The sequence below is a fragment of the Spermophilus citellus genome, assembly GCF_964194105.1.
Source record: "Spermophilus citellus genome assembly, chromosome: 17".
NCBI classification, from domain to species: Eukaryota; Metazoa; Chordata; class Mammalia; order Rodentia; family Sciuridae; genus Spermophilus; species Spermophilus citellus.
Genome location: NC_138199.1, coordinates 72953343 through 72972438, shown reverse-complemented (window position 1 = coordinate 72972438; position 19096 = coordinate 72953343). Strand labels below are relative to the sequence as shown.

The 19096-nt window shown below is 41.5% G+C and overlaps 1 protein-coding gene across 1 annotated transcript in view; it reads left to right on the top strand.

Annotated features, from left to right (window-relative positions):
- The first annotated feature begins 3468 nt into the window (after positions 1–3468).
- The window catches only part of GRB2 (growth factor receptor bound protein 2), a 69216-nt gene continuing 53588 nt past the window's right edge, over positions 3469–19096 (top strand). Inside the window, exons 1-2 of the mRNA XM_081270499.1 lie at positions 3469–3655; positions 13280–13494. Of these exons, the coding sequence (XP_081126625.1) occupies positions 13417–13494 (78 nt within the window). The 5' untranslated portion in view covers positions 3469–3655; positions 13280–13416. The remainder of the gene's footprint in view (positions 3656–13279; positions 13495–19096) is intronic.

Genomic DNA, 19096 nt, shown 5'->3' with positions numbered 1-19096 from the left:
GCAAAGGAAGTTCCAGAAGAGCTTCCAAGATCAAGTAGGCAAATGGAGTAGAATTTCAAATGACCAAGATGAGGCTGTCACTGACTGTCTGGTTCCTTCCCACTAAACAGAAATTTGGACATCTCAAAGGATGTGCCTAAGACAATTTGGGGCCTCTGAGGCGCAGTAAACTCTAGAGCAATTACCAGTTCTAACCTGCAGGTGGAAGCACCATACTCACACAAAATAAAGCCAGAAACCCTTTCAGGTGATTAAAAATGACCATAAACCTGGAGAGGAAAAAGAGAACTCTTGGTGATTATTTTGCATTCTGAGGTGACTGATGTGGCCAGTTTGCAACTAGCAAGTTTTGCTACAGTTACAACAGGTTTTCTTTTCTTTTTTTTTAAGACTTTTTTTAAGAGAGAGAATTTTTATTTTTTATTTTTTTTTATTTTTAAAAAAAATTTTTAATATTTACTTATTTTTTTTAGTTTTTGGCGGACACAACATCTTTGCTGGTATGTGGTGCTGAGGATCGAACCCGGGCCGCATACATGCCAGGCGAGCACGCTACCACTTGAGCCACATCCCCAGCCCAAGAGAGAGAATTTTTTAATATTTATTTTTTAGTTTTCGGCAGACACAACATCTTTGTTTGTATGTGGTGCTGAGGATGGAACCTGTATCACACGCATGCCAGGCGAGCGCGCTACCGCTTGAGCCACATCCCCAGCCCTACAACAGATTTTCATACCAGGGTGTGACTTCTACTTAGTCACCCACAATTGCAACATTTTGACACAAATATTGTTACTTTTAAATGTTCACTTCCCAATCTGGTCCATAAGCATATGTTTTTATGTAGACATACTGAGTCTATTTTATAAAGGCTGCATTCAAAAAGGAAGCACACACCTCTTTTTTCCTACTTCTCTTGGGCATCTGATCTTTTTTGAGATCTCCTTCTACTTTCTTAGCTTCAAAGATGACTACTGAACAGAAAAGTATTCACGTTTTTATCTCTTTTCAGCTTGTGTTATTTATTCATCCATTTGTTAACTTCATGCTCTGTGCTGGGTCCTGAGATATATGTGAAAAGGCATAGTCATGTCTGTCCCAAAGCTTGTAGACCCTCATGGCAGGAGGGGTGGACAGTTGGGGGACAGCAAGCAAATGAAGATGCAGTATGATCGGAAGTATAATAAAAATTTTGAAGAAGTCCTAATACTAATATGAAGACCTAAATATAGGGGAGAAGACCCACTGAGTAGAGGAAATTGCATGTGCAGAGATAGGGACATTCAAAAGATCATGGCACTTTCCGGAAACCACAAGTGGTTTAGGATTGGTGGAGTTTGTGTTGGCTAGGGGCTGAGAGGATAGGGCTGGCAGGCAGGGGCTGATCTTTAAGGGCCTTAAAATGGACTTGACACATTATCTTGTAGATGATAAATATTTTAGTCCAATCAATTTTCCACTTTACAGCAACAGTGATAAAATATTCTGAAGAAGAAAATCTAACTGTGGCCCAGCCCTGTCTCAGTAGCCCATAAAATCTAGTCCCATGAGCTTCTCTGTTTCACTCACATGCTATGTTCTTCTTTCTCCTGGAACGCTTTCTTTTTCTCAGGCTAACCATGGTTTCAGGCTAAAACTCACTTCCTCTGCTTTCCTAATCCTCGAAGAGGTATGCTCCTGCTATGTGCTCCCCAAACCCATCATATTCTCAGTACCACTCATCATATTCTCAGAGGTGTGACTTCCACTTCCAGCTGCAAACTCTGGGAAGGGCTGTCCTGTGTGCTGTAGAACAGATGCCTGTAAATGTTGGGAGAATGAAGGAATGCATTGAGCTTTTCAGCTGCATACTGGATATTTCCACCTGTATGGCCCCTGAAGAGTTGAACTTTATATTTCCCAAACTGGGTCATCATCACCTACTCACATGGCTCCCTTCCCGTTCCAATGTCCCCCTACCTCCACTCTGCTACTCCTCTTTTCTTTGTATCACCTCTCTCTCCATGTGTTATTTCATTATTTTTCAGCAGAATGCCCAACATAGAACATATTCCTTGGGGTTGCTTCAGCCTGCAATAAGACAAAAGAGGAACTAGTGCTTAAGTGAAAATGGGAGCCGTGATTCTTTTATTTTAAATAAATACTTAAAACACAACTTGAGTTCTACAAGTGTCTGGCTTCTAGGTCTGCATAGCAGAGCCACCTCACCTGTGGACCCACAATGACATAGTGATTCCTGCCCCCATAATCAATATATGGAATCAGGATATCAATGGCTGAACACAATCCCAATGGGCCCCTTTTATAGGGTGTTCCCTAGAACTTTATGGACAAGATCTGACCAGGAAAAAGATTATTGGAATTTCTGAAGCGTCAATTTATTTATACACACACACACACACACACACACACACACACTTTTTTTCAGTTGTCAATGGACCTTTATTTTATGTATATGTGATGCTGAGAATCAAACTCAGTGATTCACACAGGCTAGGCAAGTGTTCTACTACTGAGCCACAACCCCAGCCCTTACGTGCCATTCCTTTTGCCTGATATGCCTTAATTTCGGTTCCTCTGTGGGTCCACCTCCTACTCATTCTCCAAGACTCAGTTCCACATTGCCTTTTCTGTGAAGACATTTCTGCGGCGAGCAGAGACCCTGGCCATCTTTTTAACTTCCTCAGCATTTCCCCAAATAATGAGAACAGAACTTTTTATTTCCTTGCTAATTCTCTATGCTGTGAATTGCTTGAGGGTCACGATTTCTATTTCTCGCTTTATCCTCAATATCCAGCAAAGTGCTGACAAAGATTAGGCGCCATACGGTCTGTGAAAGAACGCATCCTGCCAAGCGCAGGGGCCGCGCACGCTTGTGATCCCAGCTACTCAGGAAGCTGAGGCAGGGAGATAGAAAGTTCGAGACCAACCTCAGCAAACATGCGAGGTTCTGTCCCCAAATAAAAATTTAAAAAGGGCTGGAATGCAGTTCAGTGATAGAGCACCCCTGGGTTCAATTTCCACGCGCGCGCCACACACACACACAGAGACAGAACGAATCCATGAATTCATTTAACACTGCAGTTTGTATGAATCGGATTCCCAAACAATTCAAAGATCTGGTCCTCTATTTGGAGTGCGCCATGGTAGGAGATCGCTCTTCCCTCCTGTCTCACTGCCTCGGTTTGATAGTAAGGGCAGGGAAAATAATCAGAGCGTGGAAAGTGTTATTCCTTCAGCGCAAAGCTGTGTTTATCTGCTGTGGCACTAACAAGAGTTACAGCGACCTGGGGCGGAGCCACGCCGGAGCCACCTGCTGCGGGGCGGCCTGGCGCATGCGCGAAGGCACCCTGCACGTCTACCTGCGGGGGCCCGGGCGAGGAGGGGCGCTTGCGCTCTGGCCTTTTCCGCCGGAGCAAGTCTCGCGGGGGCGGGGCGGGGCGGGGCCGCGTGGGGAAGTTCTCGCGGGACCCGGACGAGCAGCGGAAGCGAGGCGGCACTGCTGCTTCGGCGACCGGGCGGCGGCAGCGACCCAAGCTGAGGCGGTGACGGCGGCGGGAGTGGGCGCTGCGCTCGGGGAGCAGCAGCGGGGTCGGCAGCCGCGCGCAGCGCTGCTGAGGAGCGGGGTCGGCGCAGAGCGAGCAGCTGCGCCACGGTGAGTGCGGGCGGCGGCGCGGAGCGCGGCTCGCTGCCTCTTCCTCTCGGCTCGGCAGCGGGCGGACCGGGCCCAGCCTGCCGAGGGCCGCTGGGGCTCAGGACGAGGAGCAGATCGCTGCGCTCCGGACCCCCACGTTTCCCTCTTTCCTCCTAGGGGACGGCCCCTCCGGGTCCGGGCAAATCCTCGAACCGCGAGAAAGAGGCCGGGGTTCCCCAAGGAAGGCTCTTGCCCTGGTCGCGAGGGTTTGCGCAGGAGCCCGGGAGCAGCCGAGAGGAGAGGGTGCTAGTTCTGTGAGTCAGGCTGACTTAGCCCAGGAGGCGGGGGATTCGGTGCAGGCTGCAGACGTGCTGATTGATGCTCCTTCGACCTGCACCGCAACACGTCACCATCTCTTGACTTCTTTGGGCCGAATTTTGTGCGGAAATCCACCGTGAGTTGCAAGGAGCCTATGGCGATGCCTTTGATGCTGGCATTTTTCTCTTTAAACGACTTGAAAAATATTTGTCAAAGAAAATAAGGAGCAGCAGGTTGGAATGCTCGAAGGAAAAGATTTCTGCGCGAGAAGGCGTTGGGAATGCTTGTTTGCAATGCTGTCCTTATACGTACATGATTGTAAGCCCGATGAGTTAAGGCTTGTTTGGAGAGTGTTCTAGGCTGGCTTCAGATGCTATAAAAGTGCAATTTGCACGGGAGCTGAAGTGCACTTGTAGTCTGTCTTTTGGTACTGTTGACACTCCGAAAAGAGAACACGAGAGAAATTCACTTTAGTCTATTTTGGCTTTCCTACTTCTTTTTCACGTTGTACTTCCCCCGTTATTGCCTTCCCCCTGCCTCTATCCCACTGGGGACACGAAATGCTTTTGTAACGCTAGTCATTGTCCCCCTCCCCCCCTTTTTTTTCTTAGCTACTTCCCCTTCCTCCTTGCTGTCTTCTGAGGCATAATTTTTAGAAGTTTCTGACCTTTGGCGCTGCTCGTTTTCTCCCTCCTTTCAAGATTCTCCTTGCATTTTCGGGGAGATATCCTCTATCCTGCTGTTATTCCTTTACTTTTTAAGCGCCCACTGTGTTCCTTCAGCCAGCCAGAAGGGTTGCTAGAGAGCCGTGCCAGACTTCGATTCTCTCCCTGGGAACTGGGATTCAGTTTATCCATAAGTAATCAATACTGCTAACCTGGTCACAAGTGTAGTTTGCTTATTTGTGTTTTAGTTATTTTTCTTCCTTCACATTAAGAACATGCTTCTGTTCCTCCTTACGTTTTCTTCCTGTCTTTTGTGTATTAGTAAGGAAGATTGAGTCAGTTTGGGGCCTTTAGGACTTCCTTTTCCAGAGGTAGTTAATGTTCAAAAATGAAAATCAACTATAGATCTATACTAAAATCAAATGAAGATAACCTGAAAATTTTAAGGGAACAAACTTATTTCACTGATGATTTAAACCACTGCTCTTTGTAATAGTACAAATTTATTCTTTATCAGTTTTTTTTTTTTTTTTAAGAGAGAGTGAGAGAGAGAGAGAGAGAATTTTTTAATATTTATTTTTTAGTTTTCGGCAGACACAACATCTTTGTTTGTATGTGGTGCTGAGGATCCAACCCGGGCCACACGCATGCCAGGCGAGCGCGCCACCACTTGAGCCACATCCCCAGCCCTCTTTATCAGTTTTAAAAAAAGATTTTTTTTTTTTTTTCAGTTATCCATGGGTACAATATCTTTATTTTGCTTATTTATTTTTATGTGGTGCTCAGGATTGAACCCAGGGTCTCACATATGTGAGAGTCGAGATCTCTACCACTGAGCACAACCCCAGCCCCTATCAGTTTTTTTTTTTTTTTTTCCCTTTTTACCTTAAGGATCTTTCTCAACATGTTATAATTGGCTTTTGTTTGTTTTGTTTGGGGAATCCAACGCAGGACCTCCTATGGTTGACCTACACCTTAGCCCCTGTTTTGTTGTTGTTTGGGGAGTTGAACCCAGGGAAACTCTGCCACTGAGCCACATCCTCAGCCCTATTTTGTATTTTTTTAATTTTTTTTAAGATGTTGATGGACTTTTATTTTATTCATTTATTTGTATGTGGTGCTGAGAATCGAACCCAGGGACTCACATATGCTAGGCAAGTGCTCTACCACTGAACCACAACTCCAGCCCGCTATTTTGTATTTTAGTTAGAGACAAGGTCTCCACAGGGTCTCATGAGCTGCTTAGTGATTCATTTTTGCTGAGGCTGGCTTTGAATATGATCCTCCTGCTTCAGCCTCTGGAGCCCACTGGGATTATAGATGTGCGCACCACGCCCAGCCCCCAGTCCTTTTTTGTTTTTATTTTGAGACAGGGTCTCTCTAATTTTGAAGTTGGCCTCCTTGCCTCACCCTCCGATTTGCTGAAATTATAGGCATGTGCCACTGCATCTGGCCCACATTTGTTTTTGATAGAAAGAAATACCTTAGGGGGCAGGTTGTAGCTCAATGGTAGAGCACTTGCCTAGTATGAGTGAAGCACTTGGTTCAATCCCCAGCATCATATAAAAATAAACAAATAAAATAAAGGTATTGTGTCCATCAACAACTAAAAAAGAAGAGGAAATACCTTACTTGCCCCTTCCTATGTTTAAAATTTTTCTAATCCCGAGATTTTTTAAAAAAGTTAATTCTTATAGTCAACTTAAAAAATTTTTTTTTAATATTTATGTTTTAGTTTTAGGTGGACACAATATCTTTATTTTTTTTAATATTTATTTTTAGGTGTACTTGGACACAACACAATGCCTTTATTTTTATGTGGTGCTGAGGATCGAACCTGAGTCCCGCCTGTGCTAGGCAAGCGCTCTACCTCTGAGCCAAAATCCCAGCCCCTATAATCAACTTTTTTGACACAAGTGCAAGCATTTAAATGCTTGGGGCATACTTTTTCAGTTGGTTATTTTGATTTGAGAGAATTGCTGGGTTTTAAGTTCTGCTTGTTAATGGTACTTAGAAAAATCCCCCCCCAAATGGTACTTATGTTCCATGTGTTCAGCAGCAGTTGTAATTGTTACATAAAGCAAAAGAGCAATAGAGTTTGAAGAAATTGAGTAGTACAGGGTGGAGAACCACCATGCTCTCCTGAGAAAAATTATTATTCTTTTTTTAATGTTTTAGTTTTTAGATGGACGCAACACCTTTATTTTTTTTTTAATTTTTATTTATTTATTTTTTTTATGTGGTGCTGAGGATCGAACCCAGTGCCTCACACATGCTAGGCGAGCGCTCTACCACTGAGCCCCAGCCCCAGTCCCTATTAGTTATTTTTAATTAAAGTGCATTTTCTGGAATGCAAATCAAAATTTTTGTTTATATCACCTTTATAGTATAGCAGTGATTTTTAAAATTTATATGCGTAAACCAGGCGTGGTGATGCACACCTGTTTTCCCAGATATTCAGGAGCTGAGGCAGGAGGATCACAAGTCTGAGGCCAGCCTCAGCAACTTAGTGAGACCCTGTCTCAAAATAAAAAGAGCTGGAGAGATAGCTCAGTGATAGAATGCTTGCCTACCATGAGGCTCTGTGTTCAGTCTCCAACGGAAAAAAAATTATATGCATAAGAATCACCTGGGGATCCATCCATTCTGTCCCATCTCCCCCCGCCCCCCCCCCCAGGCTTGGACCCAGGGGCGCTGTATCCTGAGCCGATGTGATTCTCCTGCCTCAGCCTCCCAAGTTGCTGGGATTATAGGTATGCAACACTGTGCCTGGCTACCTGGGGATCTTTTTAAAATTAGGTTTCAGCTGAATTCCAGCAAGCAACTCATAGTGAATCAGTCTCTGAATGGAATGATTTCAATGCAGAAGGTCCAATAACCAATACTTACAGAATGTAGTCATAAAATAATAAGTCCTGGGGCCTGGAGGTATAACTCAGTGGTAGAGTGCTTGCCTAGCATACATGAGGGTTGCTTGGGTTCAAACCCTAGTGTCACAAAAATAAATAAACTGGTGTGAGACTTAAAATGACATTTTCTCTATATTTGAAGTAAATATTTAGAATATCCTAATATAACTGACTCTAGGTGTGATTAGTGGTTGTTCCCTCCCCATACTGGGAATTGAATTCGGGGGTGCTTTGCCACTGAGCTACACTACCCTGACTTTTTTATATTGTTTTTTGAATCAGGTCTTGCTAAGTTGCCCTGGCTGGCCTTGAACTTTTGGTCCTCCTTCTTAGCCTCCTGAGCAGCTAAGACTACAGATAGTGCCTGGCTGTGTAATCAGATTTATATGTTTAATTGTTTTTAAACTACAGTTTTGTAAAAATTATTTTAGTTCTCAATGGACCTTTATTTTATTTATTTATATTTGGTGCTGACAATCCAACCCAGTGCCTCATGCATGCTAGGAAAGTGCTCTACCACTGAGCCATAAGCCCAGCCCCTATATGTTCAATTTATCTGTTTTTTGTTTATTTGTTTAATGTGGTGCTGAGGATCGAACCCAGTGCCTCACCCTTGCTAAGCCAGCACTTTACCACTGAGCTACAATCCCAGCCCTATGTTTAATTTTTGATCACTCTTAGGACTGTGATATGGATTGATTTACCATTAAGTTTATCCTTTTTTTTTTCTTTGTGTGCTGTGGATTGAATTTGGACTTGAATGTATAAGTGTTCTATCACTGAGCTTCCTCATCATTCCTAAGTTCATACTTAATGACCATTCATTTGCCTACCAGAAGGTCCTTCTGAGTCTACATTTGTAGAAGCAAGTTCTAGATTTACTCCTACAACATGTTGACCAGTATTTGATGGTGTTAACATCTCTTTTTGCCAGAGACTCTGCCAAGCCATTTGCAGCATGCACTTTTTTTTTAAACTTTGAGACATTTATTTACTTTTCCTCATCACCCGTCATGGTTTCTGTCATGATTTTGAATGGTCAAATTTTCTCTCTTCAGGAATTTTCACAGTTTTTTAAATTGTGAAATTTCAGGTTCACAGTTTTTAAATTGTGAAATTTCAGGTTCACAATTTTTAAATTGTGAATTTTCAGGTTTCCCTTAATTTTGCCCTGAAGAGAGAGACTGACAATCTTTGGCCATTCACTACCTTAAGAGCTTTTGGTTTCACAGCTCCCCACCCCCAAGTTATTTCTCCAGTGTCACTCAGTTTATATGTATGTGGTAAAGTGATAGTTAATCCAGGTCTACTGCAGAGAATCTGTAAGCTTTTTGGTTTGTGTTCCAACAACAAAAGAAATACATGAAGGATAATGAGAGAGGAGGGGAAAAAAGGGAGATCGTGAACTGTTTGTCAGGATGAACCCAGTTATTGTGTATAAGTATATAGCTCTCAAAATAAAAAAAAAAGTAATACATTTTTAGTGTAAAAACAGAATATCACTGAGGTGTATTGTGCAGAAAGTAAGAATATTCTGTGATCTCATTCCTAGGTAGCTTTCTATCTTTAAAAATATATACGGGTTATTTTGCTTTATGGAAATGGGATAAACTAATTTTTCTGCAGTTTTTTTAAACTTGATAACATACCTTCCCACTATATAGAAAGATATCCCCTAGGTAAATTCATGGATATTGATCAATATATGTATTTTGCACATTGTATTTTGTGTCACTATTTTAGTAAAATTAATCAGGGAAGTGGAATTGCTTAATCAGAGTATGTATTTTAAAATTGTTGTAGTACCAAATTACTCTCCAAAAATATTGAGCTAATTAATTCTCAGCTAGAATGTGGACTCTGATAGTTTTATATATACCAAGCTAAATCTGGCAGATAGTAGTAACTTTTCAGTGTTGAATGAGTAACATAGGATAGGGTAGAGAGCCTCTTTACCCAAAGTATACAAAAACTGGATATTATAAGTCTTTAAAATATATAGCTAGGTGTGGTGGCACACATCGGTAATCCCAGCAACTGGCGAGGCTGAGCAGGAGGTTAAGGCCAGTTTAGACTCTCTCAAAATAAAAAGGTTTTGGGATGCTGCTCAGTGGTAGAGCATCCCTAAATTTAAGACCGAGTACCAAAAAAAAAAAAAAAAAAAAAGCTGATTCATACATGAAATTTAATTTGTTTTAATTTACATTTCCTTTTTTTTTTTTTTTTTTTTAGGGGGTAGTGCTGGGAATCAAACATAGGGCCTTGAGTAAGCTAGGCAAATGTTCTACCACTGAGTATATCCCCAGCACATTGCATTTCCTTTTATGTGTTTTAAAGTAACATTTTTAGCTTGTATTGAGTGGTGTTATACATTAGGCTCTGACCAAAGCACTTTGCATATGTTATCTAATTTAATGCTCAGTGAATCTTTTTTTTTTTTTTTAAAGAGAGAGTGAGAAAGGGGAGAGAGAGAATTTTTTTTTTTAATATTTATTTTTTAGCCCTCGGCGGACACAACATCTTTGTTGGTATGTGGTGCTGAGGATCGAACCCGGGCCGCACGCATGCCAGGCGAGCGCGCTACCGCCTGAGCCACATCCCCAGCCCGCTCAGTGAATCTTAAAGGCAGCTATTATCCCATTTTACAGATTAGAAAACAGACTTATTTAAAAGGCTTTCGTAAGTTATTGCTATGATTGGCAGGGTCATTACTTAAATGAATAACAGCCTGCCTCTGGACAGACTATGCAAACTCAATACTATACTGTGCCATTGTGATATATTTTCTGTGAATTTGGGGAAGAAGAGAAATAAACAGAAGAAAGACAACAGGATACTGCATTTTAGGGCACATCCTTTGAACAATTAGTTATACTTTATTTAAATTCCGTGAATGCCTGGTGTGGTGCACGCCCGTAATTCTAGCTGCTTGGGAGGCTACTAGCCTGGGAGACTTTGTAAGACCCTGCCTCAGAGTAAAAAATGAAAATGTATGAGGCCCTGAGTTCAATCCCCAGTATCCAAAAAAAAAAAAAAAAAAAAAAATCACTGAGTGTAATGAGCTGTAGAGTGTGTGCTAACAGTTTAGACAGTTTAGAGATGCTCTGATCAGGCGACAGTGTTAAGCGTATTGCTACTTCATTTTCTTGGGGAGAACAGCAGCATCTGTGCAGAGGTTATGGTTTAGCTCAGTGGTAGAGTGCATGCTTAATGTCTTGGGTTCAATTCGCGTCATATCGCAAAAGAGGGAAATTTATTTAAAAAATTGTGTCTTCCTTCAGATTTGTTACTTTTAGACATTAGTGTTATGTATGGGATAGAATTCCTTTTCTTTGGATACCCTAATAAGCTGACCTTTCCAAGTTTTGTAAATGCGATGCTAAATTTTATTTGGCACAGGCTTGTAAGTATTAATTTTCTATGAACTGTTTCACAAAACAATTTACTTGAGTGATTACTGGAATAATTATACTTTTGAGGAGTGTTAGTCTTTCAAAGCTTTCACTCAGTAACCTGTGGCAGATGAATTGAGTAGGTGGGTGTTGAGAACCATCTTGTTTTTTATGTTCCTGTTATTCAACTATGATGCAGGTAAAAGTTTATGCCCTATATTACATGGTACCTTGACAGTGACAGTGCTTTGATTTGTGTGGTTTCTGTTTTAAAAAATAAAACTTGTTTTTTCAGATTTGTTCCATTCTTCTTCAGCTTTCCATCATTGATGCATGTAGGCTCCTCAATTAGCCCTGAGGACCTGTTAAAATAAGTAGGCAATGGAAGATATACTCTGGCTTTTAAAATTATATATGGAGGGCTGGGGATGTGGCTCAAGCGGTAGTGCGCTCGCCTGGCATGCTCTGAGTTCGATCCTTAGCACCACATAAAAAAATAAAATAAAATAAAGATGTTGTGTTCACCGAAAACCAAAAAATAAATATTAAAAAATTCTCTCTTTAAAAAAATTATATATGGACTAATTTGATAAAAATAACTACAGAGTGTAAGTGAAGGGCATTTAGATACACAAAAGTCTTAGTATTTTTAAAATATTTATGTTTGCTGTAGCTTTTCTTTACTCTTTTAGAGCCAGCACCACATAGAATGTCTTAGGTATAACCTGGAAGGTAGTGGTTTGGTTTATTAGTTACCTGTAGCAGAATGTTTGGCTTTCAGAATTAGCCTGAAAGACTTTTTACCAGGTTATTTCTTTAATCCTCTCAGTCTGAGCTGAATATTTCCATCTGGTTTCCTGCTTAGTCCTTTGAAGCTATATTTGATTAATGCCTCAATGGTTAGCTTTAGGATAAAAGAATAATCTCTCCTACCTCTCACATGAGCTGCTAGATGGGAATTATCTAGCAGAAAGGTGCCACTGTAAATAATCAGTCTCCATTCTGCCAGTGCCTTTGTTGTTTTCTGCTTTTGTTTAGTGTGTATGAAAACAGTGGCTGAGCAAACAAGAATGGGATTTCATTTGCCTTTAGGTATGCAAAGGTTAAGGTTGTATCCCTTTTAGTGGTGGGAGACTCTTCCACTAAAGCAGTGATTGCACTGACCCCAGTTCACCTTCGCCTGGTACACTGTGTTTAGTACTTTTCTGGCCCTGAGAAAAGCTGTACTCAGAGTAACTGTGTGGGTCTTCAGTCTGACCTTCTGACACAGGCCCTGTACTTTCTTTCCCCACATTAGATGCTTAGATGCTTGGCAGCTCTTTTTTTTTTTTTTTTTTTTTAAACGGGATTCCTTTTGCTTGGCGTGGAATGCAAACCTGTAATCCCTGTTGAGGCAGGAGGATCACAAGTTTGAAACCAGCCTGGGTAATTTAGGGACACCATGTCATAGAGGCAGAGGGCCCCTGGGTTCAATCCCCAGTAACCACCCGCCCCATGCACACAAAAAAAGGGTTCCTTTCAAGTGTAGATTAAGACTTTAGCTCTGCTGTTTAGGCTAATTAGAAGTAATGTGGAGGCTACTTCTGGAATGCTGAACCTTGGTCATCTAGTTCAAAGACTGGTGGGGACTCCACAGATCTGGGAATCTTCAGGGGAAAGGGAGACTTAAGCAAGGACAGATCTCTACCAACAAAGAGCGCTCCGGAGTATCTTTCTCTGGTGGCCTGAGCATGCCGATCAGTTCATATGTGGTGGGGGAAGGCCACCAGAATTCTTGGTGGTAATTGGGACTAAAAAGGCATGTCTAGTTTCACTTTCTCTCGCTTTCTTGAGAGCAGGTGAGAGTTAGTTTCATGAAGAGTAAAGCAGCTAGACCGCAGCATGGCTTGCTTTTGACTGTGGAGTAGGGGAGCTGGTGCTCCCAGGAAGCCTTGAAGCATTGGCAAAAAAGGAGGGAAGTAGGCCTATTTAACCAAGAAGAGTGGGGTGCTGTCCCCAGGGTGGGGTCTTTCTTTCAGTGGACAGCATTGGGTGCCAGAGAGGTATGAGGGGTGCAGGAGGAAAGGCGGAGACTGAACGGGACTCCAGCCGGTTCCTGCACAGCGCGCACACCCAGTGGGAAGGAAGAGGAAGTGTGTTCTGGAATAGCGCAAGCAGCTGCCGCCATTGGCCGCTAGGCTTGTCAGTTGCCTGGGGCTGAGGCTAAAAAGAGGAAGAAGAAGAGGGGCTGTTGCCTGGAAGGGAGGAGGAGGGCTGAACCTTGCAAGCCAGGGGGCGTGGGGGCTGGGACTGCAGGTCGATTGGCAGGGCGGGGCTGCCGTGGATCCTGGCCACTTCTCAATCGTTCCTCTTCTGATTCAGGGTGGCATTGTGCTTCTCAGCGTGCTGGAGTATTCCCAGACCAGAAGCGAGGCTGAGCCCAGAGGGCTGGGTTGCTTCAGCAGGGAAGACTCCCTTCCCCCCTGCTTCAGGCTCCTGAGCACTGAGCAGCGCTCAGAATGGAAGCCATCGCCAAATATGACTTCAAAGCCACTGCAGACGATGAGCTGAGCTTCAAAAGGGGGGACATCCTCAAGGTAAGTGTTGATGCCAAGCACCATGCTGAGGTTGCCTCTCCTTGTGCTCAGCTACCTTCTTTGCTGTGATTACAAAGAAGCTGTGCTTGTTCTTTCATGGCACACTTTTTTAACATATACCATTAGGTTTGATCAGGATAGCTTGCAATAGGCGCTGAGTTGAATATTAAATGTGACTTAAGAGTTGGTGTGATGTGTGTTCTTTAACTGCCTTTGTGTGGTTACCTTGAGTAGTTCTGTTTGTTGATACTGCCAAAATTTCAAGAAAAGTATGAGTAATATGATTGTAGAAAGGAAGGAAATGAGTAGATTGATTTACATTGTAAAAAAATCAGTTTATAAAAAATCAGAAAATTTTTTGAACACCTAAACTTGAAGTATTTTTTGTAAAAGTATTCTATTAGTCTTATTTTACATAGCCAAAGGGTTTTAAATTCTGTAATATCTTGGTAGGTTAGAGATTGATTTTTCCCAGTTTAGAGGTTGTTAGAAGTATTTGCCAAAACTCATTAAAGAACCTAGATGTATTTTTATTCTTTATGAAAAAATCTAATGGAGTTGTATATAATAGGGTTCAACTTGTCATTGTACAAGTCAGATTTCAATTTTCTTAAGAGAAAGTTGAGGAGCAGTTACCCCTTATTAAACTCTAATTGCAAAAAGAAATCTGCTGATAGTTTCCAAATAGCTTCACATTTGTAGCTTATTTTGAGTCTCACTATTTACATTGAGCATTTGCTCCCCACCTGGCACATGTTAATTATGTTGTTTACCTAATTGACTGGAGCAGTTTGCCCTTTTGGATATGCAATTTATCTTTACAGAGGTGAGTATTGTCAAAGAATGTGTCTGAGAAAAGCTGAAGTTTAATGTGTGTTGACCGTGTCTCAAGTGGTGACATTCTTTCCTCTGAGCCTTAGTCTGATTGTCAGAATTTGCCAGCTTTTTGTTTTCTACCCTTGAATGAAATTCTTAGAATTTATAGAGGAAGTAAGTGAAAATGTGATTTACAGAAACAGCTGCATAGAAAGATTCATGATTTTTTTTTTCTTCAGTTATTTGGGCATATTGATAGTTGCTATTTTGCTCCCAATGCCTAAGGCATGGAATTCTACTCTGTAGTTGCCTGCTCAGCAGTTTTCTAATGTTAGAAATATAGGTTAATCTTTGTAGAAGGTGATAGGAAAAGCCCTGAAGGGAGAAGAAAGCTTTGTTTTGACATCTAGCTCTTTAGGTGTTCTTAAAGTCCATAGTGTTTGTCAGAACGCCTGCAGAATGAGACCTTCTTATTTTCTTAGAGAGCTGGAAGCAGAGCAAAGGCACCTTGACACATCACTCCATGTCATTGGTGTACAGAGATAATTTGATGTTTTTGTGGGTGATTACTATTTCTAGCCGATAACCCACTTGTAATAAAATGACTACTCAAGTACACACCTTTGTACCCTGTGCAAAACCCTTTTTGAAACTTTTTTAACAAATAGATTTCTCCATCAACCCACTGAAGGCTGATAGTTTATATTTTTCTCTAAGTCTATCCCATTGCATATTTGGCACTAAATCAAATTCAAACAAAACACAGGGATTTGACGTCTTTTTGGACTGTAACGTTCCCTGATTACTGTCTCTGAAGTTTGTTCTAGACCATAAGCAGTTATAAGTTCTTTACCTTAAATCTTTCCTTCCAGAAGATTTTCTTTCTTTTCTTTTTCTTTCTTTCCTTTTTCTTTCTTTCCTTTCTTTTTTTTTTTTTTTTTTTTTAAAGACAGGGTCTCAATAAATTGCCGAGAGTCTTGCTAAGTTGCTAAGGCAATTTGTGAGCCTAAGGCCTCAGCCTCCTAAGTAGTTGGTATTTCAGATGTGGCCACTGCACCTGGCCAAACTTTTATGATGGAGAAGAAAGTGATTCAGAGGGCTTACATTTACTAAAATACATATACTTGATTCTTTCCAATTTGGTAGATAACTGAGATATGAAATCATAATGCCATTATTGCTTTTGAACAGTGGCCATTAGCTGTTTCTTAATAATCTTGTGACTTAACTCAAAAAAAAAAAAAGTGTCCATATAGTAGTTGCCCTTTGTCTCATAATTGAAACAGCTGAGTGAAGAGGAGGGATGTGCTTTGTCATAAGTGAGGTTAGTGAAGCAACAAAACAACAGTTTTCCTCATTTGATTCTTTAAGGAGTAAACTGGCTTCATTTGACTGGCTTTGATATCATTTGAAAACTCTTTTTAGGATGTTAGTTGTGAACCAAAACATGTTTCAGAGTGGCTAGAACAGCACCGACCAATTTAACTTGGATTGAAATAGGGCTATATCTGCCCTCCTTGACAAAGAAGACATGTACATATGAGTTGAATGTAGTTCATTTCAGTATAATGAAATTGATGGGGGCTTTGCCCTGTGCCTCTGTTTAGAGTTAAAGATTACATCTTCTCGCTATCTTGAAGTTCTTGGTTAACTTTTAGTTAGGAAGGATTCCTATCAACAGATTCCTTCTTTGCTTTATATATGTACATTGACCTGCTGCCCTGAGAAAAGAAAGAAATAAAAACATTTTACTGGAGGGCTGGGGTTGTAGCACAGTGTCAGAGTGCTTGCCTCACACATGTGAGGCACTGGGTTTGATTCTCAGCACCACATAAAATAAAGATATTGTGTCCATGTATAACTAAAAAATATTTTTTAAAAGCATTTTACTGGAAGCCTAAATCAGAACTGAATGCTTTAATATATCTGTGTTGTCCCTTTTATATAAGCTTGCATTTCTTGGGAAGGGAAGGGCAATGGGCCTTAAAAATGGAAGCACTTGCTCTTTTCTTGCTTGAGGCCTTGCAAGGCTGAGATGCACTTAAGTTTCTCCATTATAGTAGTGCAGGCTTGTGATAGTCTCTGAGGTTCTTTGCTGACAAGACCCCTGAGTAAGGGGCTGGGGATGTAGCTCAGTGGTAGAATGCTTGCCTAGCATTCTACAAGGCCCTGGGTTCAATCCCAAGCACCAAAACGACAACAACAAAACAAAAAACCCTGAGTAGTCTTCACTAGGTCACATGAAACTGCCTGAATTGAACTCAAAGTTACAGTTGCTGTGTAGGGGCATATGTTACCTGTTTCAAACAGTGCTGCATAGGAATCAGAAGGCCATTTTAAGCTTTCAGACTTGTGCTCATTCCAGCCTAGAGCTAGCTGCTTACTTTCTTCAGCTCTGGATGAGATCCAGTCCTACTCTGATAATCTACGCGCCTTCTCCTGCTGTCACTCACTACCCTTACTGGCTTCCTGAACTACTCGAGAAATAGGTCCCATGTTCACTTTGGGCTCTTTGCAGGTGCTGCTTGGCCTATTTCAGTGTCATACTTACTGAGTACCTCCTTGAGCTAGATCCTGGGAGCAGTTGCTTTGAGAGTTGGGGAAGAAATTAAGATGTCCTTTCTCCCTTCAGCAGTTCTAAATTCTTATAAGAGAAATGAGTAAGATTAATACATGAAACAGTACCAGGTAGTATATTAACTTACAGGATTTGTAGAACAGGAAAGATCTTTTAAAATCTCGTAACTTAAACTCTTTATTATTTTATAGATGAAGAAATTATGCTTCATAGAGGTTAAATGATCTGTCCAAGATCACACAACTATTTTTTTTAAAGAGTGAGTGAGAGAGGAGACAGAGAGAGAGAGAGAGAGAGAGAATTTTTAATATTTATTTTTAGTTCTCGGCGGACACAACATCTTTGTTGGTATGTGGTGCTGAGGATCGAACCCGGGCCGCACGCATGCCAGGCGAGCGAGATACCGCTTGAGCCACATCCCCAGCCCGATCACACAACTATTAATTCTCAGTAGTGAACCTGTGTTTGGTGGAATGCTGGAGTTGAGTTGCACATTAATTGCTAGGGTAATTCAGGAAAGGAAGAAATTAGTAAGAGCTGACATCAAATGAAGATGTGTGCAAGGGTTGGGATTCAAACTCTACCTTGGGAGATGAAAAGTATGGGTTAAGAGAACAAGGGACATTCAGCAAGCAGGGAGTCGTGTAGGGGAAGTTGCATGTTGTGATTGAGATGGAGAAGACAGAATAAGGGTCTAGATGGTGAATATTAGAAAAGAAGATAGAATCGGAGCCAGGTAAGAAAAATCCAGTAAGAGTTTGGTTTGGTCCTTAAGAAGCCTCAGGAATTTAGCTGTTGATGAAAGTGTCCTCTGTTCATAATGCATTGCAGAAAGGGAGGCTCAAAGCTCTGAGCCTGGAATGTTGCAGTAATAAGGGTGTGAGCTAGGAGGGGAGTGGTTCCAGAGATGCTGAAAGAAAAAATAAAATAATGGTATTTCTGCCTGTCATCTAGTGACATTTGCACAAGTCTCCTGTGTAACTGAATAAAGAATGACCATTTAAGCCAAATGTGGCTGTGCATGCCTGTAATCCCAGCTCTTTGGGAGGCTGAGGCAGAAGGATTGCAAGATCAAAGCAAGCCTCAACAACTTAACGAGACCCTGTCTCAAAATTAAAAAGAGGACTGGAAAAAATAAATAAATGAAAAAAATAAAAATTAAAAAAAAAAAAAAAGACTGGGATGTGGCTTAGTGGTTAAAGGCCCCTGGGTGCAAACCTTAGTACTACCCAAAAAAAGGGGGTGGGGTGGGGTAAAAAGAATGACCATTGATTATAATCCTTGAAAAATCAAACCCTGGTTTGGTTGGTCACAGTTTTCATCATGGCTCTAAGTCCTGAATTCCAGCGTACAAGTCTCATTTTGGGTGTTTGAATTATCCAACCTAAAGAAATAAGAGGTAGAGCTGGGCACAATGGCACAGGCCTATAATTTCAAGGACTCTGGAGGTTGAGGCAGGAGGATCACAAGTTCTAGGCCAGCTTCAACAACTTAGTGAGATCCTTCTCAAAAAATAAAAAGGGCTGGGGATATGGCTCAGTGGTAAAAGTGCCTCTGGGTTCAATCTCCAGCATCAGGAAGGAAGGAAGGGAGGGAGGGAGGGAGGAGAAAGAAAGAAGAAAGAAAGAAAGAGCGAGCAGAGGTGTTTTTAAGAATGAATACAGCTAGGCCCCGTGTCTCACACCTGTAAACCCAGCAGCTCAGGAGGCTGAGGCAGGAGGATTGCGATTTCAAAGCCAGCCTCAGCAACTCAGCAAGGTAGATGCTAAGCAATTCAGTGAGACCCTATCACCAAATAAAATACAAAATAGGGCTGGGGGTGTGGCTCAATGGTTTAGTGCCTCTGAGTTCAATCCCCAGTACCAAAAAAAAAGGAACGAATACAGTTTGTTGTTTTGTTGTTTAGTATTCTCTCAAAGCAAATAAATTTGTTTGTCTTTTATCATATTCATTTTATCAGTGGAACAGACTGTTTCCAAATAGGTGCTGAGAATGTGTTTTCAGTTCCTGTGTAAGACTCTTTTGAGGGGACTGACCATCAGTCTTCCCTTTTTTGGAGAAAGAAATATATAAGAAAATGCAGTGTTCCTTTGAACATTTACCACCATAAAGTATAGGTTGAAGTTCACGTGGAATAGCTGCCATTTATAGAATATTTATTATATGCTGGTAGGTTCATACCTTATTCCTAGTTATATTTTTAGTTGT